The sequence below is a fragment of the Haemaphysalis longicornis genome, unplaced genomic scaffold (assembly GCF_048455015.1).
Source record: "Haemaphysalis longicornis isolate Haplotype H1 unplaced genomic scaffold, Haemaphysalis longicornis Haplotype H1 scaffold_2, whole genome shotgun sequence".
Classification (NCBI taxonomy): Eukaryota; Metazoa; Arthropoda; class Arachnida; order Ixodida; family Ixodidae; genus Haemaphysalis; species Haemaphysalis longicornis.
Window position 1 is genome coordinate 219,533,024 of NW_027526295.1, and position 15,880 is coordinate 219,548,903.

Below are 15,880 nucleotides of genomic sequence, written 5' to 3' on the forward strand. Positions count from 1 at the left end.
CAATTAATAACGCGGTCTTTATTTGTAACATGCTCAGTATATATTCTGCTTTTAAGCCAAGAGTCGTACGTCTCATTTGAACAAGCCACAGCTGGTCATTGTATAGTCTAAAGTTCACAATATTAAAACAACAAACACACCGTCCATCCTCGACAAAAACCAGAAACTGGCTGCCAACATTTTTTCACACATTGGATTTGACATTGGCTTCTTGTGTACATATTGACAAAAACTGTCAAAAAATTGCCAGACCTGTAGGGCATGTGCTTTCGAAACTATGTCACCTATGCTCGAGAATAACTGTAATCATACCAGCCACAACAGGCATTCTCTTGTCAGTGCTTAGGTGTTTTGTTTTACCTAAATGCCTTTGTTTATAAACAGTGTCGCACATTGTGAGAATTTTTGACATACAAGTTTGGCTTGAATGCAAGTTTGAATTACCAAGTATACAGAAATAATCACAGCATGTCCAACAGTTTGTCAAATGCAGGCTCCACTGCACAAATAAATGTGTCAGTCAAATCTGTTCGTGGACAGGTGCTTCGAAAGCCATTCCACCTCCAGTGCCATGATCACCCCATTTTTGTTACAATAGCAAAAATGCATTCTGGAGACAAAATACAGACACAATTTCTGTCGCGAGCCCTTGTGCATGGACTCTTTTTGTTGTTATTTTTTATTTTTTGCAGTTTCAAGCCGGTTGCTTCATTTTTGAAAATATTTAGACAGATTTGATCATGTGACCACGCAAAGGAACGTTAATAAGTGCCGGCACTTTACCTCCTGCTCAAATGCCTCTAAAGAACACACTTTACAAGGCAGGATGTGCTTGCAACAAACACAAAACGAGAACAGAACAACATTTTAAATTAAGGAGCAAGTGTCCACACGAAAATAATAAGTGTGCCCTAAATTTTGTCCTTTGTTGAAGCAAGCTGGAATGAGTCACACATGGAACTTAGTTACACTAACAACTGACACACTTAAATGGCATAAGATGCTGGCGGCTAGTTTGCTGAGAATATAACATGGTGCACCGCTAAATTCTTAAATGCACTATATAGATTGGAACACAAAATAACAAGCTGGCCTGAACTAATCTGGAAGACTTGATTAAAACATGTACTTAAAAACTATGACTGTAATAAAATGCAACCCTTTAGGGAAGGACCTAGGGAAAAGCATATTGCAGCTATGATTAAAAAAAAAGTCACATGAAATTTTTTGACTACTTGCAATGTTTCACAATTAACACCTAAAAAATGTCCGGCGTTCTAAACTGCTAAACAGCAAGGATACCACTCTACATACCTCAAAAATATTTGTGCATTTAATACTACAAGCTAACTTACAGGGTAGCGAATCTCTTTATTCAGGCACAGAACAACAAAGAAATTACCAAGAATGTTTTGAACTCGTACACGAGCTTAGCACAAGTCTTACAGCATCAACGTCTTTTGAAACCACTTGCGATACCAATAACTTAGCCAGCACAATGAGTTGAAATCAAAAGCTGGTGAAAACACTCAATGCAAACAACCCACACACGCGTCACAATGCCCGTTTGAGACACATCACTCATCCGCATGCTGCTCGCAAGTTGAGATTTTTCTGTCACTCTGGTTTAAGAAGACATTTCAGAAATGCATATTACTGCATGCATTCATGCTTTATGTGCATGCCAAAAAATGTCTCAACCAGGATTTGAGCAGTCCATATCTATCTACAACACCAACAAAATGGCAGCACATGGTTTTACACACAAAATAAAGTTGCGTCCACACATTGCCGGCAAGCACACTGCTTCCCAACAGGTCTTCAGAGCCGCTTCATTTTGCCGCTGTGCTTGCCTGCCAAGAAAGAAGAGTTAGAGATTGATTTAGTACTTGAACCGTCCCCATTAATCTCCCCATTATTTTCCAGCATAAGTTTCTTTATACGTTCAAGTGTGAATAATCTCCAACCTAATAGTTTCCGACAGGTTATGCATGAGGAAGTCTCTGTGGCATTCCCATTTCATCCCCCCCTATTATTTACTTTAAAGCTACGCTGCTGCTCACAACAACCGTTACCAACACATCAAAAACTTAAAGCTCGTGTGTGTCACATGCAGCAATGTTGCCCCGAGTGGACTCTATAAGGGTGAAAAAATACTGGTCACTCTGTTTGGCATAAAAATGTGGTTGATCCTTCTTTCATAGGAATCGGTAAAACACGAAAGTGAAATGTGCCTTAACAGGAGCATTTGAATGTTTAATGTGCATCGATTTGAACTTGCACATCGCTATTCATATTTCGACGGTATGGCACCCTTAGTTGTATTAACATTAGACACTGGAGAACATGCGCCGGAGTATTGTGTAAATCCAATTGAAACCCCGGGCGCTCGCAAAGCGTGCGAACGAAACCAAGCGGGTTGTCAGCGAATTGTTTTGTGAAGTCACAGTACGCTGCAGCAAAAGGAGCATGATTTGCGGGTAAGCAGCAGTCTTGTGGGCATGCTTGGCGAGCGACGCCCTGCTGGCGGGTCGCTTAGGCAAAGGTGCGACCACAATGGTCCTGCTCCGTGGCATGTACACCAGACGTTTGCGTTGCAACGAGCTCAGCTTGTAGAATGCCGCCGCCGCGTTCCACAAGCTGAGCAGCGTTCCACATAGGCAGCGAACGGGAAAACACAGCAGCTTCCGCTGCTGCACGCTGCCCTATCGCGGCGCCAACTATCGGCGCTCATTAGCGTCATGACGCACTACTTCGCTTCGCCTCTCCTAGACGGCAGCACCATCTGAATGGACAGGTTATAGGGAAGGACATAAGGCGCGTTCGTACACCTACCCGGGCGTGACTTCATGGCTCAGTCAGTAGAGCGTTTCATACCTCCCGTTGAGGCCAGAGTGATTGTGGGCTCGAAACCTAGCGCCGCCACGTCAATGGAACTTTTTCTGGTGATATCCTTTCTGTGACGGATATGACATCAGTGAGGTTTGTGTACCCTGGCATAAAACACTTTCGTGTTAAAATATGACATGGAACCCATATGAAACGCAACCCAAGATAGTGATGGAAAAATAAATATAATGATTGTCAACTGATCTGCAACACTTCTGCAGCCCTACTGCCTACTTCGATCGCAAATCTTGTTCCCACACACAGCCTTCCCCACATAAGACTTCTCCCCCCCCCCGTTCATCACCGTCGTACCTGGCGTGTCCCCCAGGAGAGGTAGTCCGCCTTGGTAGCGGCGAGGTATTCGTCCACCAGGCTCTGGATGACGTCGCGCGAGCCGTCCAGTTCTTCCAAGCTGTCCCGGAACATGGGCTCCTTGCGGAACTGCTCCAGGAAGGCCTCCCGCTTCCGCAGCTTGTCAAACTGCTGCAGTGTGCGCTGGAACAGCTGCACCCACCGCAGGGGAAAGGGAAGGTGAGTAGAGAACGCCTGTTATTCCCACCCGGCTACCCGGGCAGTAGAAAAAGTGGCACAGCATCTTATTGTGTTTTACTCATCAGAAATTGCTACCTATACTTGTCATAGACGAGTCATTTCGTATAACTGAGTTTAAACACTGATGTGAACGTGTGCTTCAGTGGAAGAGGGTATGGCAAGAAGATAAGAAATTGACACCCCTTTTTTGACCAGAGATCACACGCGCACGCCACCAGCTTACGATTGGGCTGTGACCTACTGGGAACTGAAGAGGCCATCGATACTTTGAAAATGTCAAGCGCGCAACGCTCCATTACACCGTCGTGCAACATCAGTGCAAAGCTTTTATGTGCATGCTCCAGATGCTAGCCTTCAAAGTGTTAATTAATTTTACTCCTGGCACAAGGTGAAGTTCACCATTATAATATCGTGTGCAGCATTACAAGCCGCCAATGCTCAGGGGTGCCTTTCCATGCTATCACCAGTAACAACAGGACTGCCAGGCCCAGAGTGGGTGCCCTTGGTTGGTGAAATCTTCAAGAAAGGAAAAACAGACATTGCAATGGTGAGATAAACCACATAAGAAAAACATTTTTTTCTATGTGATTTACTGTGGGTGGAATCAAAACTTGGAATTCAGGGGGTCAAAGCAATTGAGAGAAAAAGGAGCTTTTCTGATGTGGTAGAATATCGTAAGACCCACACCTGAAAAGCATTTCACCTACGTGCCAGTTGGCAATGAAGCTTGTTAGTCCCTAGTGGCGGTAGCCTTTTCAACAAGTGCACTCAAATTCGGCCCATTCACAAAAATGGCCAGGTGCACACAAATGCTGTGGATCAGGAGTGGAGAGACATGCGAGAGGGGAGGTGCCGTACTACAGGCACAGGTAGGGCGAAAAAGGTGAATGGGGCCTCTTCATCCACAACCTTGACCGCCAAATCCACAAACTGGCAACAGTAGCAACAAAACAGCAAGTGATTTGGGCTTAATGGGCAGAATGTCATGGATGGCATTGAAGCGGTGGCCCAACGCTTAGGCACTTCAAATCACATCTCCACACCCGCTGATCAAAAGCTTGCGCTTGCAATAACAAATGCCCTCCCTAAGCACTGGTGCAGATTCAACACAACAGAACCCACCGAGGTGATGCCTGTGTGGTTGGCCAGCATGAGGCCGCTGACCCGGTGCTGCGTCTGGACGTAGGGGGACTTGCGTGACAGGGCCACCTGGATGCTGGCGGGGCCCCAGGGAATAAACTGCACCAGCTTGCGCTCACGAATCCGCTGCAGGCTCTTGTGCACCTGTGTAGGGCAGCGAGAGCACCAGCCCCCTCAGCCAGTGTCTCACAAGTTGCGCAACACAACACATGCCAACTTCACGCCTGCAGTAAATGTGGCCACACTGAATCATTGTCAGGAAGAAGAGCATTGTTGGCTGAAGCTGCAATAGGATACAACTGGTACGACAATGGCAGTTTCACTTGCGCAGCAATTACGTGGCAAAACCTTGAGCTGCTTCGACTTCCACATTTAAAATTAACCACATGCAGAAATGAGACTGCACCATTTTAGATTTGTTTTTATGCTAGAAGTATTAAATGGGTAGCTAGCTGTCCGCGAACTCTCGTCTGTCTTCACATCCTCCTTCTCTAGCCACGACACTTGTTCATGCAATCACGCCCCTCATGTTTGGTACAGATCTGGAAAACAAAAAGCAGGAGCATGGCGTACTTACTACGCCATCCCCTCACATTTAAAAGAGAGCATGCAAAACTGGTCTTCACTCATGCCACTTCTAGCATTGCCTAGATGAAGTGCTAGCTGAAGTCCTTTGCATTGCCTAGCTGAAATGAATGTGCATTATGGATGTGCATTAGTACCTACCACTGCACCGAGTATACAGTGCTCAGGTACATTAAACAAATATGTGTAACATTTTAATTGGGTAAATGTATATGTAATATGTGTGTACATCCGAGTGTACATATGATTGGTTATGTGCATTTTTATTTTCATTCAGATGCATACACCTGTACATTATTCTTTTCCGTATGCTCTTTTCATCCAATAGTTCAACCATTTGTATTCATTTTCCTGCTGTTCTTTTCGCTGCTAAAAAAAACGGGGCAGAAACCCTGTCAAGCTGCTTCTTAGCAGCTTTTTGTTTCTACCCTTATTATTTCAACTTTGCACAAGATTACAATTCTGAGTAAATGAACTTTGAACTTTGAAGAAGCACATTTTCTTCTCTGTCTCCTGTAGCCCTCAGCAAAATCTATCAGTGAGATACCACCATATTCCACCATTCAACACATTGTAGTGCTCTCATATGCATAAAGGGTGCTCTTGCTCACACTCAGTTCAAAAGGAAGGCAGTAAGTGCAGTGTCAACAGGGGACAATGCTTGCCTGAGTTGGGTCCACCTCTCCCTGGATAATGTTGAGGATGCTGATGTAGCAGTGGCTGGCAGAGCGGTCGTGTGCGATGGACACCATCATGTTCTTGGGCTGCAGCAGGCGCCTCATGACGTCCAACACTGTCGTCTTCCGCACACTGGGGGCCTGCAGTCAAGCGGCAGCCTCTCAGTCGGCAACTAGGTCAGGGGACGTACTCAACAATGCACTCTTGGCAGAAGTCGATGCCTTGATGTGAAAAACACCTCCAACGTCTGACCAGAAAGAGTTGTCAGGGAGGTAACCTGCCTGCACATTTCGATTGATTGATTGATTGTGGGGTTTAACGTGCAGACGCAACGCAGGCGATGAGGCGCGCCGTAGTGGAGGGCTCCGGATTAATTTTGACCACCTGGGGATCTTTATCGTGCGCCGAAATCTCGTACACACGGGCGTTTTTGCTTTTCGCCTCCATCAGAAAAGCACCCGCCGCGGCCGGGAATCGAACCCGCGACCTCGTGCTCAGCATGCTTGCCTGCACATTTCGTTCCAGCCGGGGTTTCTTGGATATCGTGAGGAAGCATGCTGTTCTGATATATAACACACCATGAAGCCCAGAGAATGAAAAAAGGTTTGTTTGCCTGGCTCTGTGCCTGTTTCGAGTGCTTACTCAATGGGTATCTAACACATTAAAAAGGTATGTGCAGCCCCCAGCAGGCCTGTCTAGAGCAGCTGATTCTGCTTCAGCTGGCCACGTTTGGGAGTTGCTGACGGCTCAATTGGCCAGCTTGGACCACACAGTAATGCGGTATTTGTACCTAAATTACCTCGTGCCAAGACAGTAGTAGGCTAGGGGTGGAAAAAGCTACGCTATGCACAAGCCTCACAGGGACTGCACGAAGTGTTTTGGCAGCCTTGAGGCACCAGCAAAGCCAGTGCAAAGGAGGGTAGCGGACGCAATGAAAAGTTGGCTTTGACACTGTTAGTGCAGCAGGTGTAAAAGAAATGGCCTTATCCTCACCCTTATTTTTCACCTGTGGTCGCAAGCTTAGTATAAAGAGCCATTGCTCCCCCTCTGCCAGCTCATGCCAACAGTTAAAGGAGCGACTACCCAGGAGAGGCACCAAAGGGCACTAAGAACTTCCTTATTGCAAGAACACTGCAAATTGATCGGATCAGTACAACCAAGCTTTGTTGCACTCGTGGGTGTCTCAGGACGACAAATACTCGTCTGGTTGGGCACAAAGCTTGTGTTTTTATAACTTTTCCAGTGTTGAACACGCACAAATGTGCATGCTGCATAACACTGTTGGCCCAAAAGCTGAGTTCACCTACACGACGCTTTGACATGTTTTTATCATAGAGAAGAAAAAAGGACCTGTTCAAATAAAACAAAATATGCAAAAGGAAGTAGCAGCGAAAAACTGTAATAAAAAATGGGCAGTGAACTATTGGTTTTATGCAAGTATCCAAAACTTGGGTTGAATGCTCACGAGCACTTACCTAGAGAATTAAGGGCATTAATTACTCCGCATCAATGAAATCCTGCTCCCTTTTCTGTTCAAGTACAGATACCTTTCCTACAATATAGGAACACTTCCTGGTGCAAAAATTTGGCACCTGCTCGAGCATCGTCTATGTGTCACGGCTTGCAGATCCAAGTTTATACAGTTACCACAGGGACATAGCATGAAAGCTCCGCAAGAGATTCCACACGTATTGCAAGCGAGCCGCTCAGGGGAGCAGACCTACAGTGTACTAAAAGAGAGAGGAGTGTCGTTCGGGGCCGATTAGGGGGGTCCCTTTTGCAATGAAAATTTCTGCTGAGGAACTCTTGTTGTAAGCAGCGCTCCTGGCGGTCGCTGCTTACCAGTTGGTTATAGAAACATTGTTTGTTAAATTCATCCTTATCCATCACCCTAAGTAGTCTTCTCTCTTTATTTCATGATATAAATTTTTATAAAACCCGTCCAATAACTGTTTAGTTTGATATGAAAACTTATAGGTGGCACTGGCTGCAACAGGAGTTCTCTGGGGAACAACCTGCGCTCCACACAATTTTTTCATCGCAAAAGGGATCCTCGCTCTCTGTTGGTTTTTCCCCCACCCAACACACCTTAACTTCTAGTACACTGTAGTAGAGCTTGCCTCGTGGTCCGTTGTCAGCGGCGTGTAGCCCGTCATCAGGAAGTGCAGCCTCGGGGTCGGGATCAGAGGTGCCACCAGCCCAATCAGGTTGTTGTTCATGTAGCTGGGGTAGCGTAGCGTGGCTGTGCTGGCAGACATGATGGTCGAAACCTGCTCACCGGAGGGGGGGTGGGGCACAGAGAAGAGAACACGGCAGTTGCAAAGTAGGGGCAGCATAAACAGGCACCTGCTTACACCCAAAGTATTCCAATAATTCACCCTGAGGCACTAAAAAAAAAAAAATCTATTACCTTATGAAGGACCAAGTAGGCTCCTTGTCACAATGACTTATCAAATTGTGAAAGCTATCACCTAGCCAGCAAATCAAATCACTCCAACAAATTAAAGAGCCACCCTGAATCAAATACCTACAGCAATTTGGTTCACCATTTCAACATGCGGCTGCTGCTCCAAATGTACTACATTACCTACAGCAGCCAAAACGGCTACTCCGACTTGGCATCCACAACTCGGCCAAGGAGTTAATGGAGGCGCCTCTGTCTAGCCAACGATTAAGGTTAGGAGCATCCAAAGTGGGGAGGTTCATCCTCTCGCGCCTGGTGCTGTCGGCCCCACTCAGCCACCCACCTCTCCTTACTGGAAATGTACCCTACTCCATTGACAACACTTAATTGTGTCCATCTTACCACGCAATGTGCACCCTGTGCATCACGAGGATCGCAGAGAAGCCCAAGCCCGGACAATATTTAGGTTGTACGGAGATGCACCATCTACCGCCTACACAGACGCAGCCTGTTACCCCGGAAGGGCAGCCATGGCAGCCACCGTCGTTTTAAATAAGCAGCACAGGTGCAGCATCTCAATCCCTGGACACAGCCCTCTCCAAGCCGAGGAAGCGGCGATAGCACTTGCGCTTAGCCAAAGCGATGCCAAAGTTATAATCTCAGAGTCACAGCAGTCGATTGCACGTCACAACACTTTGACTAATCAATCAGAGACCACCAAGGAGACCAGTCAGGATTGTATGGACACCAGCTCACAGCAGCATCCCTCGCAATGAGATTGCCAACCTTGTGGCTCGAGATTTGACCCACCGAGCAGCCGAGCCCGAGCGCATGCAACCTCTTGTCACCTACAAGGAAATTACGCAGCACTATAGGCTATCCCGTAAAACCTACTCTTCACCCCACAAATTGCTACCGAGGGATCAGGAAAGATTATTGCGTGCTTTGCAGGTCAGCACCTTCCCACGTCGCACCAGACTTCACCTCTTTGACCGGACACACTTTTCTCCACTTTGCCACTTCTGTGGAGAGCCTGGGACTCTCTGACACATAGTGGGTGGCTGCGACAAGTCCACCCTAGACCCCCCTAACATCCACCTTTCCACGGAGCTTTGGGAGAGAGCCTTGGCCAGCTCCGGCCTCGAAGATCAGCTGCGCCTGATCGAAAGGGCTGTCGACGTGGCCCGAGCTTAACTCTTTCGGGACCGCTCCATAGGCCATCGATCCCATATGATCGATGGTTTCGCGAGCCTGCAGAATACAAATTTTCGCTCGATGGAACACCTAGCGACATCTAGGAGATAGTTTGAAAACTGGAGTTTTCTCTTTTGTGAAGTTTCTTTTTTTATCACCAGGCGGCAACGTATCAGATATTTTCTTCTGACGGGCAGTGGTTTCAAATGTAAACAAACATGGCGTCATACTTGCGCCAGCGCGATAAGAAATCCGCCTCGTCTCGTCTCGCATATGTTCGCCTTCTACTGTGGATTTTAACGATGAGAGAGGCAGTGAAGAGTCAGAATGCGGCTGTAGAGATCGATTTTCAGCTCGAGTGAGGATTCGGGTGTTGATCAGCCTGGAACATCAAATCGCGTTCAAAGGTGGGTGTAGGTTTCGGTTTCAATTGGCTCTGGAGTAAATATGTGCACTCGAAATATGTTCTGGCTGGTTTATATTTGTTCGCTAGGGTGTTAACTACCTATGGTGGTGATCTCCTGCCACCAGTGCAGAAACGGATGAAGTTTTCGCCGAGACGAGAGCCCGGCGTGTACCTGGCCAACCACGTAGCCATGGCCTTAGTGCCAAAGAGATCACACACAAAACAAAAAACCAGTTACACCTAGCCACATCAAACTTTTGCAATGAAGAAACAAAGCATTGTGTTAGATTTTGTATATACTGAAATAATTTTATTATTTTTTAATATTTTTATATTTACGCTTTTTTCAATCTTTTTCTGTAGTTTTTTTACGAAGTTCTTACTTTCAGATTTTTTCATGGTTCTATCGTCAGTGTTGAAGTAAAACTTGGTATTGTATGTCAAAGAACATATACTAATTAGCTGCATTTTGGTATATGCTAAGGCAGGATGGTGCCTTTGCTTTATGTAATAAAAAATTTGTGTGTACCACGACCTTCCTTTTTCATCACTTTTTCCGGCGGTCCCGAAAGAGTTAAGGCATCCTGGAATGAGGATGCCTCTTTGAAGCAATTTCCTTGGTTTAATTAAAGTTTATTCTCTCTCTCCCCTGCCTGCTGCTGAGCCGTTTTTTGCCTTTTTTTCCAGGCTACACAATTGACCGATTGATTGTAGGGTTTAACGCGCTGACGCAACGCAGGTGATGAGGTGTGCCGTAGTGGAGGGCTCTCTGGATTAATTTTGACCACCTGGGGATCTTTAACTTGTGGCGAAATCTCGTACACACGGGTGCTTTTGCTTGTCGCCTTTACCAGAAAAGCGGCCGCAGCAGTCGGGAATTGAACTCGCGTCCTGTGATCAGCAGCACAATGCCTTAGCCACTGAGTCACTGCGGCGGGTTGCGACACACTTGTACACAAGCACAAAACGGAGCCGTGTCATAACAGCCAGGTAAAAGTAACCTTAATTTATGTTTGCATCCCTTTTACAGATATGCTTACACATTATAAGCAACCTGCTTCCCACTGTGAAGTTTACAATTACAATATGCAACACAAAACTGCCAACAACATAGCTTGTCTCGGTCATGCAAGTAATGGCTAAAGAATATTCTCAGCAATGAAGCTGGACTAGCTAAAATTGAGGCAGACTGCATTAAGGCTCCCACAGCCCTGTATTCCCTGTAATATTTCTCTTCCGTTAGCCAGACTATGGTCAAAGTGGGCAAAAACTGGTGCCTAAAATTTAGCTGTCCTGGTCTGGGTGGCTCCAACTGCTTAACAAATAAAGCTGTTAAGCACACTCGCTTTCACACTATATTAGCAGAATACTCAAACATCACCGCTGAAACTTCATATCTTTGAGAACAGAGGGCACAGCACAAACATCTCAACAATGCGGAGAGATCGCGCGCACTTAACACCTGCAGTGCCACTCACCAGCGAGTTGATGTGAGCAAAAGAAGGATTCTCAATGTGCAGGCGGTCAACGGCGATCTGGTTGAGAGCTGCATTGTCTAGCACCACAACCGAGTCTGCATTCTGGGTGAGCCTATTCAGGGTGAGGAGCGAGTTGTACGGCTGAACCACCACATCACTCATCTCATCCTGGTTTGGAAACACAGAGTAGGTCTGGATCAGTTTTTTGGGAAACCTGCAACGAAAAAAGAGATGGGGTCCCGTTAGATTACACCTCACACAGGTTCCTGCGGCACCGACACAGCCGATAGAAGGGTACGGAATGTTGCCACAGGGCACCTGAAGGACACAGAGCAAACTGTAAATTTATGTGCCATTATCGGAGATTGGAAAAAGGAATGCAGCCCATGGAAGAGGAGGATTATGCTTGGTTGCTGTGTAATCGGCGGCCTAGCCCTTTTTTCCCTTGTAAATACTACGAATACATCTTTCTACCGAGTCCTTGACTTGTTACAATATTGTGGCTGGGGCAAGTCTTAAAGCCACAAAGACTATAACAACTGTACAATGTAAATAGCAAGTTTTTGGCTTGTCATTATTGTAGACAGAAACATTGCAATAACTCCTTATCATGTTTCAACTCTCCCCTTGGTTTCAATTTCTGCCGACCGAGAGCCCAGAAAAACATCAAAGCTGGCAGCTCCTGATGCCAGAAGACTGTGAGCCTACTATTCTGCAATGGCTCTGTCACTTTTACAGCGCAGCTGTTGGTGGCTAGGGTGGCAGCGATGTAGACAAGAATCGCAACCGAGCTTAGTGCCAACTTGTGGTGCTCATTCAAATCGCCATGATCAAAAAACTGTGCACCACACTTTCAGCATATGGAAAAACTCATAAAAAATAATAAAAAACGTCCTAGGGCCTTCATATTTTGATGCAAGACACTTATATTGCTCCCGAGAAAAAGGCCTTCCCAGCAATGCATTTGTGCTTACAGGTGAAGCCGACTTTAACGGGATCAGTGTAAGTTAGGACTTTGAAAGATGGCTTTTCCACATTGAGTGTTTGACAGTGAAACATGGCCATCTACGGAGGGAATGTAATTACAGAAAGTGGCTCTGACTCTCATGGCGTGGAAAGTATCCCAAAACAAATTATATGACAACTAGCCCCGCTGAGTTTCATTTCCTTTCACTTACTGTTGCAATTAGTTCATAGTGAAGGTGTAAACATTACAAAATTAGTCTGCTTTCAATACACGGTCATCTACAGAGAGAATATGATCACAGAAAATGGCTGTAACTGCTGTTTTACCAGAACTATCCAGAAACAAGCTGCATGACAATTAGCCACTAATAAGACTAACATTATGCACCACAGCTTCGCTGGTCATCCTTCTTCACAGAGTGGAAGGGCACTGCTTTTTTCTACACCCGGTTTCCTTCTCACAATAGGAATAAAATAAATCAGCAATATTTAAACATATTCCAAGCCAAATTACTGAATTCTAATATGCCTATAATGGAGCGTATTTACACGCGTCCCGAGCGCTACCATAACAATGGCCTCAACAAATGACCCTTCAGCCATTCATCGGTGCCTGCTTCATCCTAGGCCAGAAGAAATGTTTATGCCGTAGACTCCACCGAGCCTTTGTGCACGAGCTTTGCTTAACAGGTCTTGAATAAAAATGCATTTCATAATCAAATGTTTACCACGCATTATTGGCAAATGCGCCACCACATGCTCGTAATTTATATATGCCTCACACTGCACCACAATGAAGTTATTTGGACTTGAGTTTCTTTGCTCCTAAACACATGTCGAGCTCACAGCATGCTTTTAAATGTGCACGGCCTGCTTGAAGTGAAAATAGGAAGAACAAAAATATGGGAATGGTTGGGCACCTGTCGTTGAGGTGCTCCAAAATGTACGAGCCCATTCCAGAACCAGTGCCGCCTGCAATAGAGTGGCACAAGACGAAGCCCTCGAGGGAGTCGCTGCCGTCGGCCTCTCGGTCAATGATGTCAAAGACGTCTTCATGTAGCCGTTCACCCTTGAATTCAGGGGAATTGCAGACACATCAGCCACTGCTTTGGACACACTCTTCAACACCCTTCCTCAAAAATCAAGTGTTCTCTACCAGTTCAGTTCAACCCTCAAGTGTTGAACTCTCTGCCTGCACCTCGGGCTTCATACAAACATGCTGCTGCCAAAAAGGGAATGCGAAGTGCAGTAAAAATTTCAATCTGTAATTGTTGCCATAATGCGAACCATTTCTTTGTATACAAAGGAGCCCAATCTCCATAATTTCACCCTTACAGTCACATGTGGCTTAATCACTTCAGAAGGAAAATTTCAAAATGCTGCTCACCCGCTGTTCAAAACCTCCCACAACAGACAACTTCAGTGGTAATAAGCAAAATGAATAAATAAAGCAATACTTCACATTTAAAACCTAAAAACAATCACAATCAATTCGAATGTGGCAAGAAAGCAGGTGCATGAATTAGACCTTCAGAACTCATTCAGCTCATTCCCCCCCTATGTAATGTTTGCTTGGGTCCTTAGGGTACCTAAATAAATAAAATTAAAAAATAAATATAGTTGCAGTCACTGACCAAGTCAGATGCACAATCTTGAGGTTTCGGATTCCGCACAGGATCCTTGTTCACAACGTGCCCCGATACATTAACAGTACATCAGCTCATTGCGAACAAGGATCCTGTATGAAACCCGAAACCTCGAAAGTGTGCACAACTTGATCAGTGACTGCAACTTTGTTATAAACTCACAACCTAACTAGACAGACTTCCGTAGAATCTTGGATTATGAATTTGTCCTCGCAAAACATTTTCACTACGGTCCTTTTTCTTTCATTTTGTGCGTTATACAGAAAGAACACATAACACACATGTAAACTCCTCTTTTATACATCTTGTTTTTTTGGCCAAAAGCTTCAGCGAGGTGCCAGGTTTATAACAGTCTCAAGGCTTCTCTAATATAATGGAGTGAAAATGTGTCCCCAAGAAAAAAAGTTTGGCTCATGACTACGATACTCCCGAATGCGAAATTTGTGTGCAGGGCAAACTGCAGCCTTCTGGGTGATGGGGCATACCTGCTGCATCTCACTAAGTGATCGCCACATTTTTGAACGCACGAAGGCAAGTGATATACTCTGGCATTGTCTCGTAGCGTGTCGCTATGGGGGACCATGTCTCGTGCTTTTCGCCATACTTTCATCCTCCAATTTCCTGCTTGTTCTACCTTCAGTGACCTCTTCATTCTCTCAGTTATCTCGCAGCGTGTCGCCGCCCTATAGAATGTCTCGCGCCGTCTTAACATATCGCCCTCCCCCTCAGACTTTCCCCATACGTTTCACCATCAAATAACACCAACAGACAATTATGTAGGCTGTGTGAGAAGACAGGAACAGCCATGTGGTAAAAATCTTCGAGTGAGCTTTCATACAAGTCTGAATGCACAGTTCTGTATGAAAAACCATTGGAAGTCCAGTTGGACCAGCCCAGAATCCCATTGGTCCATTTGCAACAAACGGGCTTCCAACTGGTCCAATGTTGTTTTGGACTGGTCCAACTGGACCTCCAATGGTTTTTCAGCGAACTATTCTCCTATTCAGGCTTGTAGTACCGCAGGCATGGTGTGAAAACCATTTTTTCCACCTAACATTTGCATCAATGCACTTCACAAAACTTCACGCACCTGGGAGTAGCCAACGGCCCAGTTGTTGCCGGCTCCGCCTCCAGACTGTGATAGATAGATGTTCTCCTGGTTGTATAACTTTGCGTACGGCGAGTTCATGATCGTGTTTATAACTCTAGGCTCCAGATCCAGTAGTACGGCTCGGGGGATGTAATGCTGATCGTCAGCCTGCCAAGAAAAGAAAAGAAGAAACGTTTCAGTTCACGGTTGCGCCGGTACAAGCGAAGTACTGAAAGGTGCAGACCTGGTAGAAGAAGACGTCTTTGCGATCTATGCCTTCGGAAGCGAAACTCTCCAGCACTCCCTCTAAATGGGGGGAACAAACATAATTACAGAGATGCCGCGCAGTAACAGAATTAGAACCGTTATACGTACCCGGACTGATGCCATGTTCGGCACACAGTTTCTTCCAAAACTCGAAACCAACTGTAATCAAAACAAAACAAAACAAAACGTGGCATCTTTCTTGTAAAACAGGGAGTCAAAAACGCGACTAGACAACGGTACTAATTTTGCAACGAAGCGAAGTAAGCAAACTGCGAGCAACTGTACGCAAACAAATAACGCTACTTCCGAGAACCGTTCGGAGCAGACGCTGTTCCCGCCAGAAGCTGCCGTCAACGGGCGCAGCGTGTGAAGCAAGGCAAGTATTTGCAAACATGGTCCACTTACTCTGATTGCCGCATTGGCCGAGTTGGAGCATTATCATTTCCCGCGGCATTTTCGTTTTCTCAACGGAAAGCCGGGCGGCAGTAACGTCTTAAAAATACCTGACACTGCGCTAGAGCACTGTACACTGTACGACCGCACCACAGAACAGGGAGAACATCCACAGCTGTGGATGGCTGTGGA

The 15,880-nt window shown here is 45.8% G+C and overlaps 1 protein-coding gene across 1 annotated transcript; it reads right to left on the bottom strand.

Moving 5' to 3' along the window:
• On the bottom strand, window positions 1–15,877 carry LOC144169947 (tubulin gamma-1 chain-like). The gene is made up of 11 exons (XM_077699403.1): window positions 15,701–15,877; window positions 15,404–15,454; window positions 15,273–15,334; window positions 15,029–15,196; window positions 13,213–13,361; window positions 11,327–11,540; window positions 7,965–8,114; window positions 5,832–5,984; window positions 4,564–4,725; window positions 3,202–3,393; window positions 1–1,853 (listed from the first exon to the last, which is right to left on the bottom strand). The coding sequence occupies exons 1-11, from the start codon at window positions 15,747–15,749 to the stop codon at window positions 1,833–1,835; spliced, it is 1,371 nt and encodes a 456-aa protein (XP_077555529.1). The 5' UTR covers window positions 15,750–15,877; the 3' UTR covers window positions 1–1,832.
• Window positions 15,878–15,880: the final 3 nt, after the last annotated feature.